The 16,883-nt window shown below is 49.3% G+C and overlaps 2 protein-coding genes across 3 annotated transcripts; one reads left to right on the top strand and one right to left on the bottom strand.

Annotated features, from left to right (window-relative positions):
- Window positions 1-1,189: 1,189 nt before the first annotated feature.
- TNNC1 (troponin C1, slow skeletal and cardiac type) lies at window positions 1,190-7,372 on the top strand. The gene is made up of 6 exons (XM_056501268.1): window positions 1,190-1,346; window positions 4,686-4,716; window positions 4,979-5,125; window positions 6,263-6,377; window positions 6,481-6,617; window positions 7,199-7,372. The coding sequence occupies exons 1-6, from the start codon at window positions 1,323-1,325 to the stop codon at window positions 7,228-7,230; spliced, it is 486 nt and encodes a 161-aa protein (XP_056357243.1). The 5' UTR covers window positions 1,190-1,322; the 3' UTR covers window positions 7,231-7,372.
- Window positions 7,373-13,100: 5,728 nt separating this feature from the next.
- RPL29 (ribosomal protein L29) lies at window positions 13,101-15,770 on the bottom strand. Of its 2 annotated transcripts, none has more exons than XM_056501350.1 (4): window positions 15,543-15,770; window positions 15,319-15,363; window positions 14,007-14,071; window positions 13,101-13,261 (listed from the first exon to the last, which is right to left on the bottom strand). In XM_056501350.1, exons 2-4 carry the CDS (start codon window positions 15,353-15,355, stop codon window positions 13,136-13,138), a joined length of 228 nt encoding a protein of 75 aa, XP_056357325.1. In that variant the 5' UTR covers window positions 15,356-15,363; window positions 15,543-15,770; the 3' UTR covers window positions 13,101-13,135. The 2 variants fall into 2 exon arrangements, with proteins under 2 accessions (XP_056357325.1, XP_056357324.1); XM_056501349.1 differs by having other exon boundaries at window positions 15,528-15,590.
- Window positions 15,771-16,883: the final 1,113 nt, after the last annotated feature.

Below are 16,883 nucleotides of genomic sequence, written 5' to 3'. Positions count from 1 at the left end.
AACAGTTGCATTAATTGCATTTTCAGTTTTGCAAAACTAATTCCTAAATGAAGCAGCTGGAGGTGAGGTGTCAGAGCCCTCTGGACACAAGTGGGAGTCCTGAGTCATTAAAATGAGAGGTTTGTCTCTGGTTGCTGTGTGTTAAGACACTGCACTGAGAAAACTGCTCATCACCTGGAGTCCTTTGGTTGTTTTGCTCTCCACCATGGCAGGGTAAATCCGTGATAAATCCACAGTAAATCCAGGAGTGGGGATTTTAGCTATTTGCAGTGGGGACAGGTCAGCTTGCTGGCTGGGTGAAGTGAATCACAGTTTCCTAAAGCACCAAGAATTATCCCTGGAATCAGAGTTTATACCCCCATTTTGACAGCTGATCCCCACATTTTTCAGTCCTGGCTGAAAACAGAAGATTGGGGCAAAGCTCCATCTGTCTCCACAGTGGCACTGGGACTGTACATTCCTCCCATGCTCTGTGGGTACAAGCCCCCTATGGATTTGGGGACACCCAGCAGAGGGGCCCTGACATCCCCTGTTCCCTAGGGGAATATTTGCTGCTGAGAGGAATGTTGCATTTGTCTTTACAAAAAAGCTATAGATCTGCTGCTGGATGAGAGACAAAAAAAACGATGGGATGGATTCCACTGATTGATGAATGGGAAAAGAGATTTGCCTTTACAAACAAACTGTAGGTTTGCTGATAAATGAAATTGGATATTGGAAGATGAAAGAAGCAATGGGGGAAAACTGTGAGTGGTATAAGAAATAAAAATTAAAAGGAAGGGTTATACATCAGAGGGGAATCTGGGAAGTCTGTGCCTCTCGAGTACCTCAGCCAATGGGGAAAGGATCAAAAGGGAGGCTGCGTCCTCCAAAAATCTGGAGAGCTCCCAGGGGAATGCCCCGTGGGCTCTCCCTTTATTCGAATAAAGCAAAGAGGACTCCTCTGTCTCCTTTTTGGACATAAACCTCTGGTGTTTGTGGATTAATTTTCCTGACCGTGCTGGACAGGGATGTATTTCGGGACAGGTGCCTTTGCCGCAATACCGACGCTTGGGCAGGTCCGTGTCCCGCAGCTCGCGGGGCGGTGACCGGGGGCAGCCAGGCCGCAGAACCGCAGCTCATCCCGGGGCGGGTCGGGCTGCAGCGGGGCAGGGTCACGAGGAGTGCCGAGCCGAGCCGGGCCGGGCCGGGCCGTGCCCCCACGGCAGGCACGGAGCCCGCATTCCTGGGAGGCCGGGCATGCGGGGCGCCGTGGGCCGGCCCAGCCCGGCCAGCAGCCCCTATATGAGCCCGGCCCGGGCAGCGCAGCCGCCGGCACAGCCATGGACGACATCTACAAGGCAGCGGTGAGTGCCTGGGGGAGCGGGGACGGGGATGGGCACGGCTCCGGGATGCCCCAGCAGCATTCAGCGCCGGGATGGAAACGAAGAATAATTATAGCTATAATAATTATAGGGCAGCAGCTTGTATGTAGTCACCATCCCCATCCAGGACACAGTTTCACACTCCTCTTGCGAATGTGAAACTCTCAGCCTGCTGTTGAATTATTCACAGTGACCCCCTGGTTCCCCACTCCTTTGTAGCTCCTAGGTGAAGCTATAAATCTCAATAAAACCTGCATGTCATAAGAGATGACCCTTGGTTTTAGCCCAGGCAAAGCAGAAGAGGATTTCCCAGGAAACAAACATCATTTGTATGGGTAAAACTCACCCTCTTCTTTCTGGTTCTTTACAACTCTTCCATTGCTATGTTCCCCTCATCCTTAGCTGAACGTTTTTCAGATGGTTTTTAAAAAACTTTATTTTTTCTCAGTTGTTTCCAAACCTCCTCCTCTGCTTTGCTGCTCCTGCTCTGTGCTGTTTCAGAATCCAGAATGTGAGCTATGCCCTGGGGAACGTGGAGCATCCTTAGGCTATTTTAACTTCCACAGCTGCACGCTGCACTCACTGTGTAAACCCCAGCTATTTGGTCTGTAATAAGAACTCTGCATTATTCTGTAACATAGTCAGACAAAGATGTGCTGGTGGAATAAGGATGAAAATAGATTCTGGATTGTGTGGATTGCTATTGCATCCATAACTGGATTTACAATAATAGCTTTTTAGTGCTTTTCCCCCCTTAAATGTACAGCTGATCAAGTTTGATTTTAAGCAAGAGCAGAAAAAATGTGTTATACAAGTCTTATTTTAATTCCAAGGCTTTTAGAGGGAAGGAATACCTTGGTAGGTAATTGAAAAAAAAAAATTAAGGAAAAAACCCCCAATGCTCACGCATCCCCTGTCCTTTGGTCAGCTTTGAACCTCAGGAAATGGGACCCCTCTAGTGGTCCTGATAGTGTGAAAAGGTTCAGGAAAGGCTGAGTCCCCCAGCCAACACCTTCACAAGGGAGAAAAATGGAACCTGTAAAATCAAAGAAAATCCAGGCCTTTCTAATTAAGGTTTTAATTGTTCATTTTAATGTTCTCTGTGACTCAAGGCACAGGCTTTCCTTGTTGCCCATTAATTAGGTAAATATAGGGTTTGAGTCCCGGGCACTAACTCCCAACACCTTTACAGAGGCAAAACAAGTCCAAGCCAGGCACAGCTGAGACAAACGGCTCTTTTGTGGATCCATTTCCCACACTTTAGACTGTAAGAAAACATTAACCTGTGAAAAAAAATTTGAAGAACTTCAGTTTCCCCTGTCTGACTTTAAATAGAATCATGGGATGGAGAGAAGAGCTGATAAAAACAAAATACAGCAGATTTGGCATTACCATGGCTGCTGCAGTGAGCTTAGAGCTTGCCTTCCCACACTGCAGTTAGAAAAACCTGTTCCTGGAATGATGTGGAGGGAAAGGAGGAATAAGGCAGCAAACAGTACCCATGGCTAGAGTGAGCTATGAACAGCTCAGAAGACATCTCTGTGACAAAAATGTCACTCTATACAAAAATGCATTTAATTTATATACACATCTATCATTCAATACTCAAGGAGGCTTCAAAAGTGAATAGTTGTATATTTTCTGCATGCTGATAGCATATATTAATATCACATTTATGGCAAATCCCCTGTGTGCAGCCAGAGAACCCAATGGATTTTCCTCTTACCCACTCATGCCTAGATAAGGCTGTGCAAACACAAAACTATTTTGGGAATATTTTTAGGCTCCAGAGCAGTGCCAGGGACAAGTGTCCAGATAAAGGGCTGCAAGGATAAATTCCAAAGCCTGGGAACAATCGGGGAGCTCATCTTTATCTCCAGCACCTCTGTCACCAGGCTTATAAATAGCGACTGCTGCAGGAGTGTCGAGTTACAGAGCAGGGCATGGCTGTGGCCACCGTGGTGGTGGCTGCCCAAAGAGTGTCTGCAGAGGGACAGCACTGCCTGCCTGCCTTCAGCAGCACCACAAACACACTGGGCTCGGGTTCTTCCTGGAGAAAAATCCTGCAGCCATCCTTAGAGCTTTCTGAGAATCCTCACCTCCTGGAGCATGGGGAGTGGGATAAAACACTCTGCCTGCTTCCCACAGCCTCTGTCCCACTAAGGAAAAGTGCTTTATTCTTGCTGCAAGCAAGGAGAACCAGCTGGCTTCTGCAAAACCATTGCCCCTCAGGGCAAAAGAATCAGCTTTGGCTCAAGGTGCCACAAGCCTGGGTTGGCTCTGCCCCAAACAAAGCAGGGGTGGGTGTTGGGGGGCACTTGCTGGGGGTGGCAGCAAGGAGACCTCAGTGGGGTCAGACAGGGCAGGCATGGGGTCCTGCCTGGCTGGGTCTAGAGGCTGTTGACCAGCACAGGAAGGAAAAGTTGATGTTTTCATGGGTGCTACCAAAGGGGCAGTTGGACATGGTGGTGAGGGTAGCAAGTTCAGCTAAGGAGTGCCTGGAATGAAGCCAAAGAGAGAAATGCACTTAAACAGGTGTGGCACAGAGCTGATTGATTCCTCTTTGCTCTCCTGATTGATTATTTTCATTAATTCATGCTGTCTAATTAGCTCCCACTGATGGTCTGTGGGGATTGAATTCGAGTTTGGGAACAGTCTGGCAGCCCATGTCAGCTGATGCCTGTTGGCTCCACAGACCATTTCTTCAGAGAGATTCCCAAAAGAGCCTGAAGGGAATAGCAGCTCCCTTCAGAGCCAGACACCTTTGTAATAACACTGGCTCAGATGGAAGCAGAGCAGTTAAGCTCTGGATAGGCAAGGAGTTTCCTGAATCTAGGGCTGAAAAACAACTACCAGGGATAGTCTTGCCTGCCTCTCCTTCCCCAGGGAACTCTCAAGCCTGTCTCATCTCTGATCTGGCATTGCCCCACATGCAAGCAGCCCTCAGCAGTGCAGCCATCCTGCAATGAAACCTGCCAGCAACAAGAAATTGTCCCCAAATGCTTGACAGAGGCATATTCTTTTCCCAGTAGGCTTTCCCTGCTTGTACTAAGGCTGTTTCTGCCATGTATTACCATCTACTACTCTAGAGAAGTTGTTTGCTTCAAAGGAGATGTGAATAATTTTTCTAAGGGGAAGAATCTCTTCTACAAAAACTTGTGGTGTCAAAACCCCCTGGCTGTACATTCCCTGGTCCATGAGGTTGCCTCCTGTGAGGTTTGGTTCACCCTGGCAAAGGCAGCTGAGCTAATAATGTGTCCTTTTAGCAATTAGTGCTGCTGACAAAATTAAAATGACTTGGTGTCTGTGTTTTCCTCACAGGTTGAGCAGCTGACAGAAGAGCAGAAAAATGGTAGGTGCATCTTCAGCCTGGCACCACAGCCTAAAGTGGAGCTCCCCAGCCAGCAGCCCTGCCTGCCTCAGCAGTAACACCCCAGAAAATGCTTTGGCCAGCCTGGCAGAGCAGGAGCCAGGGCTTTTGATCCCCAGCATTTCTGTGGTGTGCCTGGGCACTGCTGGGGTGGCAGTCAGGGAGGCTGTGCCTGGGATGAGCCCTGCCTGCAGGGTGGAGGTGCAGGGCAGGACCCCCTGACATCTCTCCCCTCTCTCTGCAGAGTTCAAGGCTGCCTTTGACATCTTCGTGCTGGGGGCAGAGGATGGATGCATCAGCACCAAGGAGCTGGGGAAGGTGATGAGGATGCTGGGGCAGAACCCCACCCCTGAGGAGCTGCAGGAGATGATAGATGAGGTGGATGAAGATGGTGAGAAGTTTGGGTTTCTTCCACTCTCCCAAGCATCACCCCCATATCTGGGGCTCTGGGGGCCATCTGTGCAGTGCTGGGGACAGTCCCAGCTGTGGGGTGCAACCTGCTGGGAATTCAAGGGACACTAAACACCCACCAGATCTCAGCATGGTTCCTTTAGGGAATTTAGCAAAGGGAAACTAAAGAACTATTTTATTCTTACAACGATCAGACTGCTTGAACTAATTTTGGGGGATACTGTGAAATTGTACAGATGCTTTTAAAAAACAAAATACAGGCTGAATGTAGGAACTGCCATTTTAGAAATTCCTCTTAGAGGATTCTATCATCAGGAAGGTCTCTCACTGCTCAAGTGTACACACCCACATAACTAACTGTCAATACTGTTTAAATCTGTACTGATGATCACACATAACAAGATCCACTGTGGGCATTTGGGCAGAAATACCACACTAAGTAACTGGAAAATAAAAAAGCAGTTAAAAACCAGGCAAAAAAAGAAAGCATCTGAGTCATGGAAAACAACACTACTATACTGCAGGTGCAAAACCACACTGCATGAACACCTACCTTCTGGAGCTTTCAATATTAATACCTAAATGAGATGGACAGGTATCTCCATAGCAGGAATTTCCATTCTTTGGTGCTTCCAGAAGGACTTTTGCCAAGGCAAAATGACCCTGAAAAATTCACTTACAAGGTCAGAGAAGGGCCTCAGTCACTTATTCCAGCATTGAGGTGACTCGGGACTGCTCTCCTGACTTTTGCCCTTGGTTGCTGAAGGGAAGTGTGATCCCTCATTGTCACTGCCTGTCCACCCCAGCTCCAGCTGATGGCTCCAGCTGGGCTCCCTTTCCTGCATTCCTCAAGCCCAGTGTGAGAAGACACTGAGGCATCAGACCTTGTTGTATATTCTTCAGTTTGACTTGCAGAGACACTCTGATGGCAGTCTTAGTTTTTGACTTCATCAATAATGGGTTTAACACCACCACAGAAGGTTTTGGGGCTCTGAATGAACGTGGCTGTGCAGGGAAGCTGGGTGGGCCAATCTGGAGCTGCTCACAGAGAAGTGTGGAGCTCAGCCAGGGTCCTGGTGCTGCCCAGCTGGTCCCAGAGTGTCCATTGTCCCCACAGGCAGTGGCACTGTGGACTTTGATGAGTTCCTGGTTATGATGGTGCGGTGTATGAAAGACGACAGCAAAGGAAAAACCGAAGAGGAGCTCTCAGACCTGTTCAGGATGTTTGATAAGTAAGAGCCATGAGCTCAGTGTGGTGGGTGGTGGGAGGGGGGCAGCCAGCCCAGCTCCCCCCAGCAGCTGTGCCTGGTGCTGAGCTCTCCTGCCCTGGCACAGGAATGCTGATGGCTACATCGACCTGGAGGAGCTGAAGATCATGCTGCAGGCCACAGGAGAGACCATCACTGAGGATGACATAGAGGAGCTGATGAGAGATGGGGATAAAAACAACGATGGCAGGATTGACTATGATGGTAGGAGCCTTTCTTGCATGTGGTTTGGTCACAAGCTCTTGGTCACCCCCCTGGGCAGCCCTCATGGTCTTGGTTGCCTTCTCATGTAAAGATGAGCTCATGCAGGCAGTGCTGGGCAGTACATCTGACAGGAGCACGTGGGCACAGGGATGGGGGGTTCTTGTGCCTGTGAAATGGGAGCAAGGACCTGGGGCTGCCCTAGCTGTCCCCTTGCTGCACTGAAGCACTGCCCCTTTTCCCCAGCCCCTCCTGCCCCCTGAGCACAGCAATCCTTTCTGAGGGGCTGTGTCCTTCAATGTGAAGCTGGCAAAACAACCCCCAGACCATTTCTGAGCCGAGTCAGAGGCCGTGTCCCCCCTGGCAGTCACCTCCAGTGTTTTGGTGGCAGCTGAGGGCTGCAGTGACATTTCCAGCAGGAGTCACAAGGAGTCCTTGCCACAGTCAGAGGAGCAGTCGCCATCCCCCCCTCGGCCTCTCGCACATCCTGAGGCTGCAAAAGGAGGCAGAGCAGGGAGAAGCTGCCAAGAGCACACTTGGGTCTCACCTCACACCTCTTGTCTCCAATGTCTTCCCCTTGGCAGAGTTCCTGGAGTTTATGAAGGGGGTTGAATAAATCTGAGGCCAGATGGACAGCTTGAATCTCCTAAACCCTCCAGCTCTGCATCTCATCTCCTTGACTAAGTCCCCTGGCTACCAGCATGAAGACTGAGTGCTGAGAAGGGTGGCCAGGGGGAAATAAAACCTGTTAATACCCAGTGCCTCAGCTGCTCCTTCCTTCAGTGACAGCTTCACCCCACTGTGTACTCATGATCAAAGGAACCACTGCTGGGGGCTAGTTGTGACAAGGTGCCATCACAGCTGGAGCTTTAAGCCTCCAAGCAGGTGTTCTGCTGCCAGCCCAATGGCAAAGCCCATCCACCAGGGCTGTGGGTGCCTGGTGGGGAGCTGCCATCTTCCATCTCCTCACCCCGCCAGGGTGAGCAGCTCAGGAGCTGGCACTGCTGCCTGCTGGGTTAACTGGAGCACTGGCAGCATTTTAGCAATGAAATATGAATTAAAACCCACTTCAGCCATCACTGAAGTCCATGAGCAAGGGACAGTCCCTTTCTTCCCTACTGTCACCCTGGCTATCCCAAGGGTACTCCCCCTCCTCCTCCACCAGCCTGACTGGCACCCTGTGATGCCAGAAGACCTCAATTTGCTCTGGAAACACGAATAAAAGCCATTCCTAAGCTGGACTGGATGCTCCTTCCTGTGTCCCCAGCCTGCTGGGAGGCAGGCTCTGGCCCCTCATCTCCTCCTGCAGCTCTGGGTGGGAGCCTCACTGCAAAGCATGAGACACCCAATTTTCCCTGACAAACGACATCAGTTTGGGCACTGAGAAAGGCACAATGCCCCTCTGGGTGCCAGCTGCTGGGTGCAGGTGACAGCAGGCCCAAGGAGCTGTGCTGTCCTCAGGGGCTGCCTCCTCCCATCCCAAGGAAGCTCAGCATTCCTGTGGCATTAGCAGCTGTCCCTGCACATAGCTGCCTCCTCCCATCGAATTACAGCCCCAGCACAACTCACACATTGCAGTCGTGTTGCTAAAGTCAATCGTTTACCCAAGCAAAACAAACATTGGCAGGGCAAGGCACGGGGCTGTGCTGCAGCCTGGAGGTGCTGCCTCAGCCCTGGGTGGGCACACTGCTGGGTCCTCCTGCTGCCTTTCCTCCCCTAAACAGATCTTTGTCCCCCACTTCTGTGGAAATGACACCCTAAATCAGCTGGGACACAATCTCATTTGCAGCAATAATGACATATTGCAGTTCAGGGCAAACAGGCCTGAGGTGAAAACAGGGATGAGAGAGGTGGTGGATTGTTGGGAAGGGCATGACTGTGTCTTTCCTTTGGACAAGCAGCACTAAATATTTTCACAGAATTCACAGAATCACTGGGTTGGAAGAGACCTTCAAAATCATCAAATCCAACCCATGTCCTAACACCTCAGCTAGACCATGGCACCAAGTGCCACATCCATTTTGCTCAACCAAGGCCTATAACAGAAGAACTAAGAAAATGAACCTGCCAGCTGGAAACCCAGGGTATTTTGGAGGCAGCTCTAACACAAGCATCTGTTTGACCCCTCAAAGGGCTCTCCCCAAGGGTTCTAAGCCCTTGTTGCCATAGCTGCTGCAGATTCAGCAGGACTCCAGGGGCACCAGAAGGCAATGGAAATGTGGGTCTAAGAGCCCTGGGACAGGGAATGCTCCCAGGAGTAGCAGATTCTGTTTCCAACTAGTCTGTAGCCTAGAGATGGGAAAGAAACACTTTCTGCCTCTGCAGTGTAGCAGCAGCAGCAGTTGCCCACTGTGAGGACATAGCACATCCTCATGTTTTACCCCAGGCCTGGGAACCTCCAAGGTTACCAAAGTTGGGTTTCAGCCAGGAGCTGAGGTGATGCCAGCTGTCCCCATGGCCACCCAGCCCACCCCTGCACTCACATCACATCACATCACATCACATCACATCACATCACATCACATCACATCACATCACATCACATCACATCACATCACATCACTGACAGCCCCCTTATCCTCCCCTGTCCTGGCCAAACACACCATCCAAAAGGACTTCTCCAAGACATTCTCCACTGCTCACTGATAGGCTTTGGCTCCCCTGGGGGGTGAACAAGAGAAAAATTAACCCCTTCCCTGCAGACAGCTTGGTGGCTTGGACTGTGCTGTGACCAGGGAGAAGGATGGCTGGGAAGAGCCACCGGGCCCTGTCTTGTCTCTTCCCCCTTGGCACAATGGCTCTGGGAGAAGCAAGCCACAGCCTCACTGGCTGCCCACCCTGAAGCTGGGGAGGTGGTGGCTGGAGAGAGAAAACAAAGGTCTTGCAGCAGCCAAAACTTGTCACTAGAAGAGCAGATACACTAGGACTATTTAGGCTTGTTCTGTCCTTAGAACAGGAGGTTGGGAAGCAAGGAAAACTGCTGCCAGGCTGGACTGCCTGAACACACTCCTGTCCTCCCAGTCAGACAGCAAATGCTGCAGGGTGAGGAGCTGTGGGTGGATTTCACTGTTGGCTAAAACACAGGAACAACTGCACAAGGAATGTAACACAACGTGACAGCCCCGTGAGTGGGTGAGCAGGCTGAAAAAACAGCCACCCCTGGAGGATCAGCCTGGCTGAGCCCCCTCACAGGGGATGTGCTGACAAGGAATGAAAACCACCCTGAGGAATCCATGTACCTGTGCAACTCCAAACCAGCTCACAGTTTTCACTGCAGGTGTAGTGAACCTCTGGTGCCTAAAATGATTAAAGGAATGTGACACAAGTTCACATTGTCTGGGGGAAAAAAAAGCAATTAACTGTTTTTTTTTTAAATCAGGCAAAAAGTCATTGACCAGTCTCTAAAACAGTTCCTAGATCTGTGTGCTGTCACCTCCCCAGCAGGGACAGGAGCTGTGCAGGCAGGTGACAGCAGCCCAAGCCACAGGACACTGCCACACTTCTCAGGCCATTTATCTGCTCACCTTTGCTGTAGATTTAAACTCCTGCCCTGGTTTGCAGCTTTATCAGTGTATTTGAGGCCTGTCCTCAGCCCTCAATAAAACTGCTGTGTGGACCAAGTGACTGCAGGAAGCTTTGATGAAATTTTGTACACAGTGCTGTAATAAAATCTCTGCATAAATGTGCCAGCAGGACAGTGGCAGTGTAATGTGAGCTAAGGTACAGCAGATGGACACTTCACCAAGCCCCTGTGGTGTAGAAACACTGCCTTGAAACCTGGGTAGCAGCCTTGAAACCTGGGAAAAGCAGAACTCGTGCTCTGTTGCTGCTTCTTTTTGACCACTCTATTGAAAGTCAGTAAAGGGGGATAGAGCAACGTGTCCAGCCCTGTATTTTATTTATCATCATGTGAACATCAATGTCCCCACTGAACACCTTGCCTGATCACAGCATTTTGCAGGGCTTTGATTTCCCCTCCCCAGTTCTGTGCTCTTGGCTGTCAGAGCATGGCTCACCTTTGCCAAATGAGATGATTTGGTATTTGGTTACATGCCCTTTGCTCTTTTTTAAATCAGAGAAAGGAGCCAAACTGGAACTTGATACTGAGTCCTCTTAGTTGCAAAGGGGAGAAATAATCTGCCACAAGTATGATGTGCAGCAGCAGCAAGCATGAGATGTATAAGCTGATGTACAGCAGTTGTTAAGCACTGAGATGCTTTTGAGCTTTGTCCTCCTCCAGGATACCAAACACTTAATCATAAGAATTTTGAAGTTTCTAAATATCAAAGATGAGAGAGCTCTGCGTAATAGGAATAGTTTTAAGTGGGCCACAGCTGCCAGTTCTGTAATGCCCCCAAATAGGATCTCCAACCTCACTTCACCAACAGAACTGAAATGATTTCACAAGGCAGGAGAAAGAGAATGAAGAGGATGGAGACCCCCCTCCAAGGAAGAGTCAGCACAAACTCCCCTTCTCAGCTTTCCCTTCTGGGCTGGGACAAGTGTATGAAGAGGAAAGGTGTGAGCAGAGGTGTCACAGGATCAGCAAATGCAATAGCTGCTCACTCACACCCAAGCAGTGTCTGCAGGGAGCTCACCACAACAAACCTGACACCGAGCTTGTGAAAGCTGACAGAATTCCTGGATCCTGCTACACAATGATGCCTGGATGAAGGTTACGTTCCTCTGGGCTGCATTTTGTCACGCAGCCGCTATTTTGGGCGGAAAGTCAGCAAGGCCTTATTTGGGAAGCTGTCCCACTGAAGGGCAGCATGAAGGGCAGCAAGATGAAAAGGCTGCTTCTGAAGGCAGGCCTGGGGGAGCTGCCTGGAGCCACAAGAAGCCCAAATCTTGCCCTCTGCTTCTTGTTAATATTCCAACATCCTTTTCTTGCCTCTCTCTTCTCTCTTGTGGGTGACCTACTCCCACAACACAAGCACTCTGGGGAAGACATCAAGAGGATTGAGATGAAATCTCCCTTCTTATATGGAAAAGCTTTAGTGCTAGAGATTTAAAATGCAGAACTTAGACTGGGTGGAAAATCTGCAGACACACAGGTAAAGGCGTAGACTGACAAACAACAAGTGCTCCATTCAGGTTTTATTTCTTTTACTCTTGTAACATCTATGTAAGATCTTGTAACATCTTTGCTCATCTACACCAGTGATCACAACGATCCTCACAGGACCAGCCACTCCCATCTCCTTCAACACCAACCACTCCACTCTCTGTGTGCCTTCACCATCTAGCAAGCACGAGAGTGAACCTTGCCAATAAACTGTCATGTTGTCACTTAATATTAAATCTGGTTTTTACTGATACCAATGCTGGTGATTCTTTAAGTGCCTCAAACACTTATTTGTAAAAGGCTGACAAACCCCAACCTCCACAAAAGCCCAAGAGATGCACACAGCAGGAATCAGACAGCTGGCTTTACAACCTCCTTGACTTGCAAGTTTCAAATAAGTAATAATTTATATTTATTCATTTATATTATTATATAATAATTTATATTGCTTGGTTTAGGGGTGGGTGGGTTTTCTCAATCAGTCAAAAAAAAATGTAAAAGTTGGAACTAGAAAAAAAAAATTGAATTTAAGCCAGAATTCACACACACGCATGTAAATTTGATAATTGGCTAAACTATTCAAAAAAAATAAACTACACAAATTGGATATTTCAGTTAAAATTGTTTTTTACCAGCGTTTTGCTGCTCTACTGCAGTCAGAAGGTAACTGAACTTCCAGCCCTCCTGTGGCTCCACGGGTTTACCCCACCGGGTGGACAAGCGCTGGAACTGCAGTTTCAGAGCAGCTGCTTGCATTCCAGCAGGTGCCTCATGCCAGAACTGGAAAGCACGGCTTGAGTCAGCTTTGAGGAGCTCCTGGATAATGAAGCCCTCTCCTGATGTTCAAAACAGCACGAGCAAAACATCAGCCTCAGCTCCTCCTGGGATTTTGCACATTATTCCCTCATCTCCCCAAGCCAGAACATTTTATCAGACAGTACTTTTGTTACTGGAGTGAAAGGCATTCCCTAAAATCAGTCACTATTAAAAAATGTGTATTTTGTATTTTCCTAACCCTTACATGTTCCAATGGCTAGTTTCATTAATGCTTCAACATCTACAAGTACTTCAGGATACAACACACACCAACTCTAACACAAACTCCTGTGTCTCCAACACCACAGCCAGCACTCCTTGCCCTCCTATTTCCCAGATTCCCACAGCAAGGCAGCAGACATGTAACAGCCCATGGAAATTTCACCTTGCTGTAAGAACAGCAGGAATTGTCACTAAACTCATGGTACCTGAGAAAGAAAATGTCACCTCAGTTTTCAAAGGCACAAGGAGGATCCAGGGAATTACAAGCCAGGCTCCCTGGTAAAGTACAACTCAAAGCTTCTGGAGGGCTCTCCTCAAATTCAGGAGGTGAAGGCTTTGTTACACACGATTTTATTTTAAAAAATGCTGTAACACACATGCCAGTAAGAAAACTGTGTCTTTTTATTAAAGCACATCAGTCCTTTTTCTGCTGAGCAGCCTGCTGAGCTGCCTGCTTGGCATTGTTTGCCTGCATCTTCTTCAGCCCCTTCTTGTTGTGTTTCTTTGCAAATCTCATGTTCCTCAGAAACTTGGGATCAACCTATAAAGATAAAGGAAAAATAAGCCACACTGCAGAAGAGACATACATAAAAACATTTATAGCTCCATGTTGTTCCAGTTATTCACAAAGATAGGCTGTGACTAGTTCAGGCTTTTATTCTTTCAAGCAAATTATTTTAGTCATCTGCAACCAGGCTTAAACAAACAAAAAACTCCAAACCCCAGCAATAAACATAAAAATCACAACCCTCTGTTAACACCAAAGTTTCTGTTTTCACTTCCAAGTGTGGAAAAAGATCCTGTTGTACCATTTGGATAATCTCAGAAAAAGCAATATTCTGTCACTTTCATGTGTTTATCTGGATCAGTATAGATAGCAAAACAATATTGAAGGAGAGGATGAGAGGAGGAGAGTAGAAGGAGAAAGAAGGAGAAGGAGGAGAAGGCACAACAGGACTCAAAAGGCAAAGAACCATTTAACTGGCAAGTGTTTGTTTTACTGGAAACAGCACTTGGTGACAGCCACCAGAACAGGACAGGGACAAAACTGGCCACTGATGAAAATGCAGTTTTATAGACATACAAGGGCAGATCTCATGTGGGTTACAAATATCCCAGCTGCATGTCAGGTAAGTAAAAGAACTGAACCCCACAGTAGTTCTGACCACCTCGAACACAGGCCTCTGTCTGCATCAAATGTGTCAGTCAGAATAATACAGATTCTGGACTTTTTTCACAGTTAAGTCTCAGTGACTCAGCCTGGGAGTATCAGTAGAAGTACTCACCCCTTTGAGAGACTCGTATCTATGGGTTTTGGGCTTCTTGATGCCATTTCTGTGCCACTTACGGGCTATGAGGAAGACAAGACAATTAAATTACAGCTTCTGCTATTATTTAGCAGCTGCATTAGTTTCTTTTTAAGTGTACTTGACTATCAAAATGATGTGGAATGGACAATTTTCAGACCCTTCCTATCCAAACTACATTTGAATTAAAAACACATCTCTATGCTCAACTCTCTGCATGGGCTTCCAATCCAAGGATTTCAGGCAGCTCGTTAATGATACACTGACAGCACCACGAACAGAATAAGAGGCCTCACTCATTAATAAATTCAAGCACTTGTGGTCAGTGTGAGAAGGCACAGTCACTCACTGGGCAGGACCAAGCAAAACCTACTTGTGACCTCTGCTAAGTCACAGCACTATGAAACTATAGCACTATAAACATGAACTATTTCATCACTGTGGCCATCTCTGGATTGCACAGGATCCCAGGGATGAAGCTTGTCAGGAACATCAGAGAATGACAGGATGGTTTGGGTTGGAAATAACTTTAAAGACCATCCTGTTCCACACTCCTGCCAAGGGCAAGGACAGATTTCACTAGACCGGGCCGCTCCAAGCCCTGTCCAACCTGGCCTTGAACACTTCCAGGGATGGAGCAGCCATAACTTCTCTGGGAATCCTGTGCCAGTGCCTCACCACCCTCACAGGGAAGCATTTCCTCCTAATATCCAACCCAAGCCTACTCTCTGTCAGTGTGAAGCCATTGCCCTGGGTGCTGTCACTGCCTGCTCTGGTAACAGATCCCTCTGCCTGCTTAGCTGGTGATGATCACCAAGGAACCACTCGGGCTGGAAAAGGCCTCCAAGATCTTGGAGCCCAACCTATGACCCAGCCAATCAGACCACGGCACCGAGTGCCACCTTCAGTGTTTCCTTAAATACCTCCAGGGATGGTGACACCATCACCTGTCCTCTCTGTGCCCATTCCAATGCCTAAACACCCTTCCTGCGAATCCCTCCTGATGTCCAACCTAAACCTAACCCGGCACAGCTTGAGCCTGTGTCCTGTCACCCTGTTGCTGGTCATCTGGGAGTAGAGGCTGACCCCCAGTTTTCTAACGTAAAAGTTGCCATTTTTCTGGTTACATATTAATTTAATGTTGAGCCCAAACAAGTCCCGACTCTTTATCACACCCCTCTAAACCCGCCCATTCGATCTCTGCACAGCATCACCTCATCTGGATGCAAACCCCCGCCACCACCGCGCCGGTCCCAGCCCGTTAACCCCCCTGGACCCCGGCCCCGCTCACACTGGTTGTGCGTGGTGTGGTTCTTGGACTTGGCCATGGTCGCACCTGCGGGAGAAACACACACGGCTCAGGCGGGCCGGGCTGGCACCCGCAAAGATCCGCCCGGCCCCGAGCCCCGACTATCGCCCCGCTCCGCCCGGCCCGGCCCGGCCCGGCCCGGCCCGCGGATGGACACGGATGGGCACGGATGGTGCCGGGGCCGCCCTCACCCGCGCCGCGCTCACCGCCGCCGCCGGACCGGAAGAGAGGGAGCACCGCGGGGTCTGCCGGGAATCGGGGCCGGGCCGGAACCCCGTGCCCTTTAGTTCCGCCCGGCAGTGTTTCCGTTCCTTTCCCGCACCGCCGCTCTTTCCCCGCACAGCCCCGGCTCCCGCACCGCCCCGGCTCCCGCGGCCGCCGCTCCGGCCCGGGAAGGCTCCGCCGCTGCAGGGCCTGCAACACCCAGCGACGTGGCGGAGCCGGTCATTCAGCCACGCGGTTCCGTCACCAACACAGTCCCCCCGCCAACACGGTCCCCACCAACACGGTCCTCCCACCAAGTGCCCTCCCAGCATGGCCTCCGCCCGCCGGGCTGAGGGAGCCGGGCCGAGGGAGCCGGGAACCGGGCTGAGGGAGCCGGGAGCAGAGCCAAGATCAGTGGAAGACAGGACTGAATCCCAGAGGGTTTGCCTCCATTGCATTGCAAAAGGCAGAAAGGCTTCCAGCTCACTTAGCTTGGCCATTAGATTATGAAAACTCTTGATCTTTTTAACTTATTTCTGAGCCTTCCTCCACAGGAAGAAACAGAAGGGTTTACTTTAGGGTTCTGTCTACCTTTTCCAAGTTTTTTCAGGGTCTTGCTGCAATTACTGCTTTTGGAGGCCCCTGGGAGTCTTTTCCAGCTGCTGCTGGGGCCACTCAGATGAGCAGTCAGACAGGTGGGGATTAGAGAAGCTGTGCTTAATGCCCAGGTAATTACAAGATCCATAAGCCAAATTATTAAAATAAAAATGTGGGAGAACATTCATTCATGGGGCTGAACATATTCGGGGTAGTTTATAAATCACTGCAAACCAATGCAGAGTACAAGGTGAAAAGGAAGATCCAAGGCAGGATCAGGGTCTGTGTGCATACACTGCTGGGTGGTCAAGCCCCCTTGAATTTCTCCCATGCCTGGTGAGCTGCTGTGTCTCTAATTATGGTGTTACTGAGAATAATTGGCCAGTTCAAAACCTTTAGTTGTGCTTCTAGTGATTACAAACCTAATTAGTGCATGTTAGCCCAAGTGTCCTCTAGTAAAGGAGCTGTGCTCATTAAACAGGATGGTAATTACTCCAGCTGCAAAACAATTATGAAAAAATCATAACATAAAAATCTCACAGTGCCTTTGACAACTGTATTTCAGTCACTGTCTTTGCATCATGCACACTTGTGCTGATTGGTCTCTGTCTGGTTTGTGGTGATTTTCATGCTGACACTCAGCAGCCTCCCCTAACTTGCCCCCTCCCTCCCTGTGAGGTGACTTTGACTTGGGGTGAAGAATTACTGTGGCTGCCCCCATTCATGATGCCAGGGACTGTCCATTG

This window comes from Oenanthe melanoleuca, chromosome 12, assembly GCF_029582105.1.
Source record: "Oenanthe melanoleuca isolate GR-GAL-2019-014 chromosome 12, OMel1.0, whole genome shotgun sequence".
Lineage (NCBI taxonomy): Eukaryota > Metazoa > Chordata > Aves > Passeriformes > Muscicapidae > Oenanthe > Oenanthe melanoleuca.
Note: the sequence above shows the minus strand (reverse complement) of the source record. Positions and strands in the feature narration are given on the sequence as shown.

Coding starts and splice junctions, on each gene's coding strand:
- TNNC1 (XM_056501268.1), top strand. CDS start 1,323: ATGGACGACATCTACAAGGCAGCG. Junction 5,126..6,262: donor AGATGAGGTGGATGAAGATG/GTGAGAAGTTTG, acceptor TTGTCCCCACAG/GCAGTGGCACTGTGGACTTT. Junction 6,378..6,480: donor CTGTTCAGGATGTTTGATAA/GTAAGAGCCATG, acceptor GCCCTGGCACAG/GAATGCTGATGGCTACATCG.
- RPL29 (XM_056501350.1), bottom strand. CDS start 15,355: ATGGCCAAGTCCAAGAACCACACCACGCACAACCAGT. Junction 14,072..15,318: donor CCACACCACGCACAACCAGT/GTGAGCGGGGCC, acceptor TCTTCCTCATAG/CCCGTAAGTGGCACAGAAAT. Junction 13,262..14,006: donor GATACGAGTCTCTCAAAGGG/GTGAGTACTTCT, acceptor TTATCTTTATAG/GTTGATCCCAAGTTTCTGAG.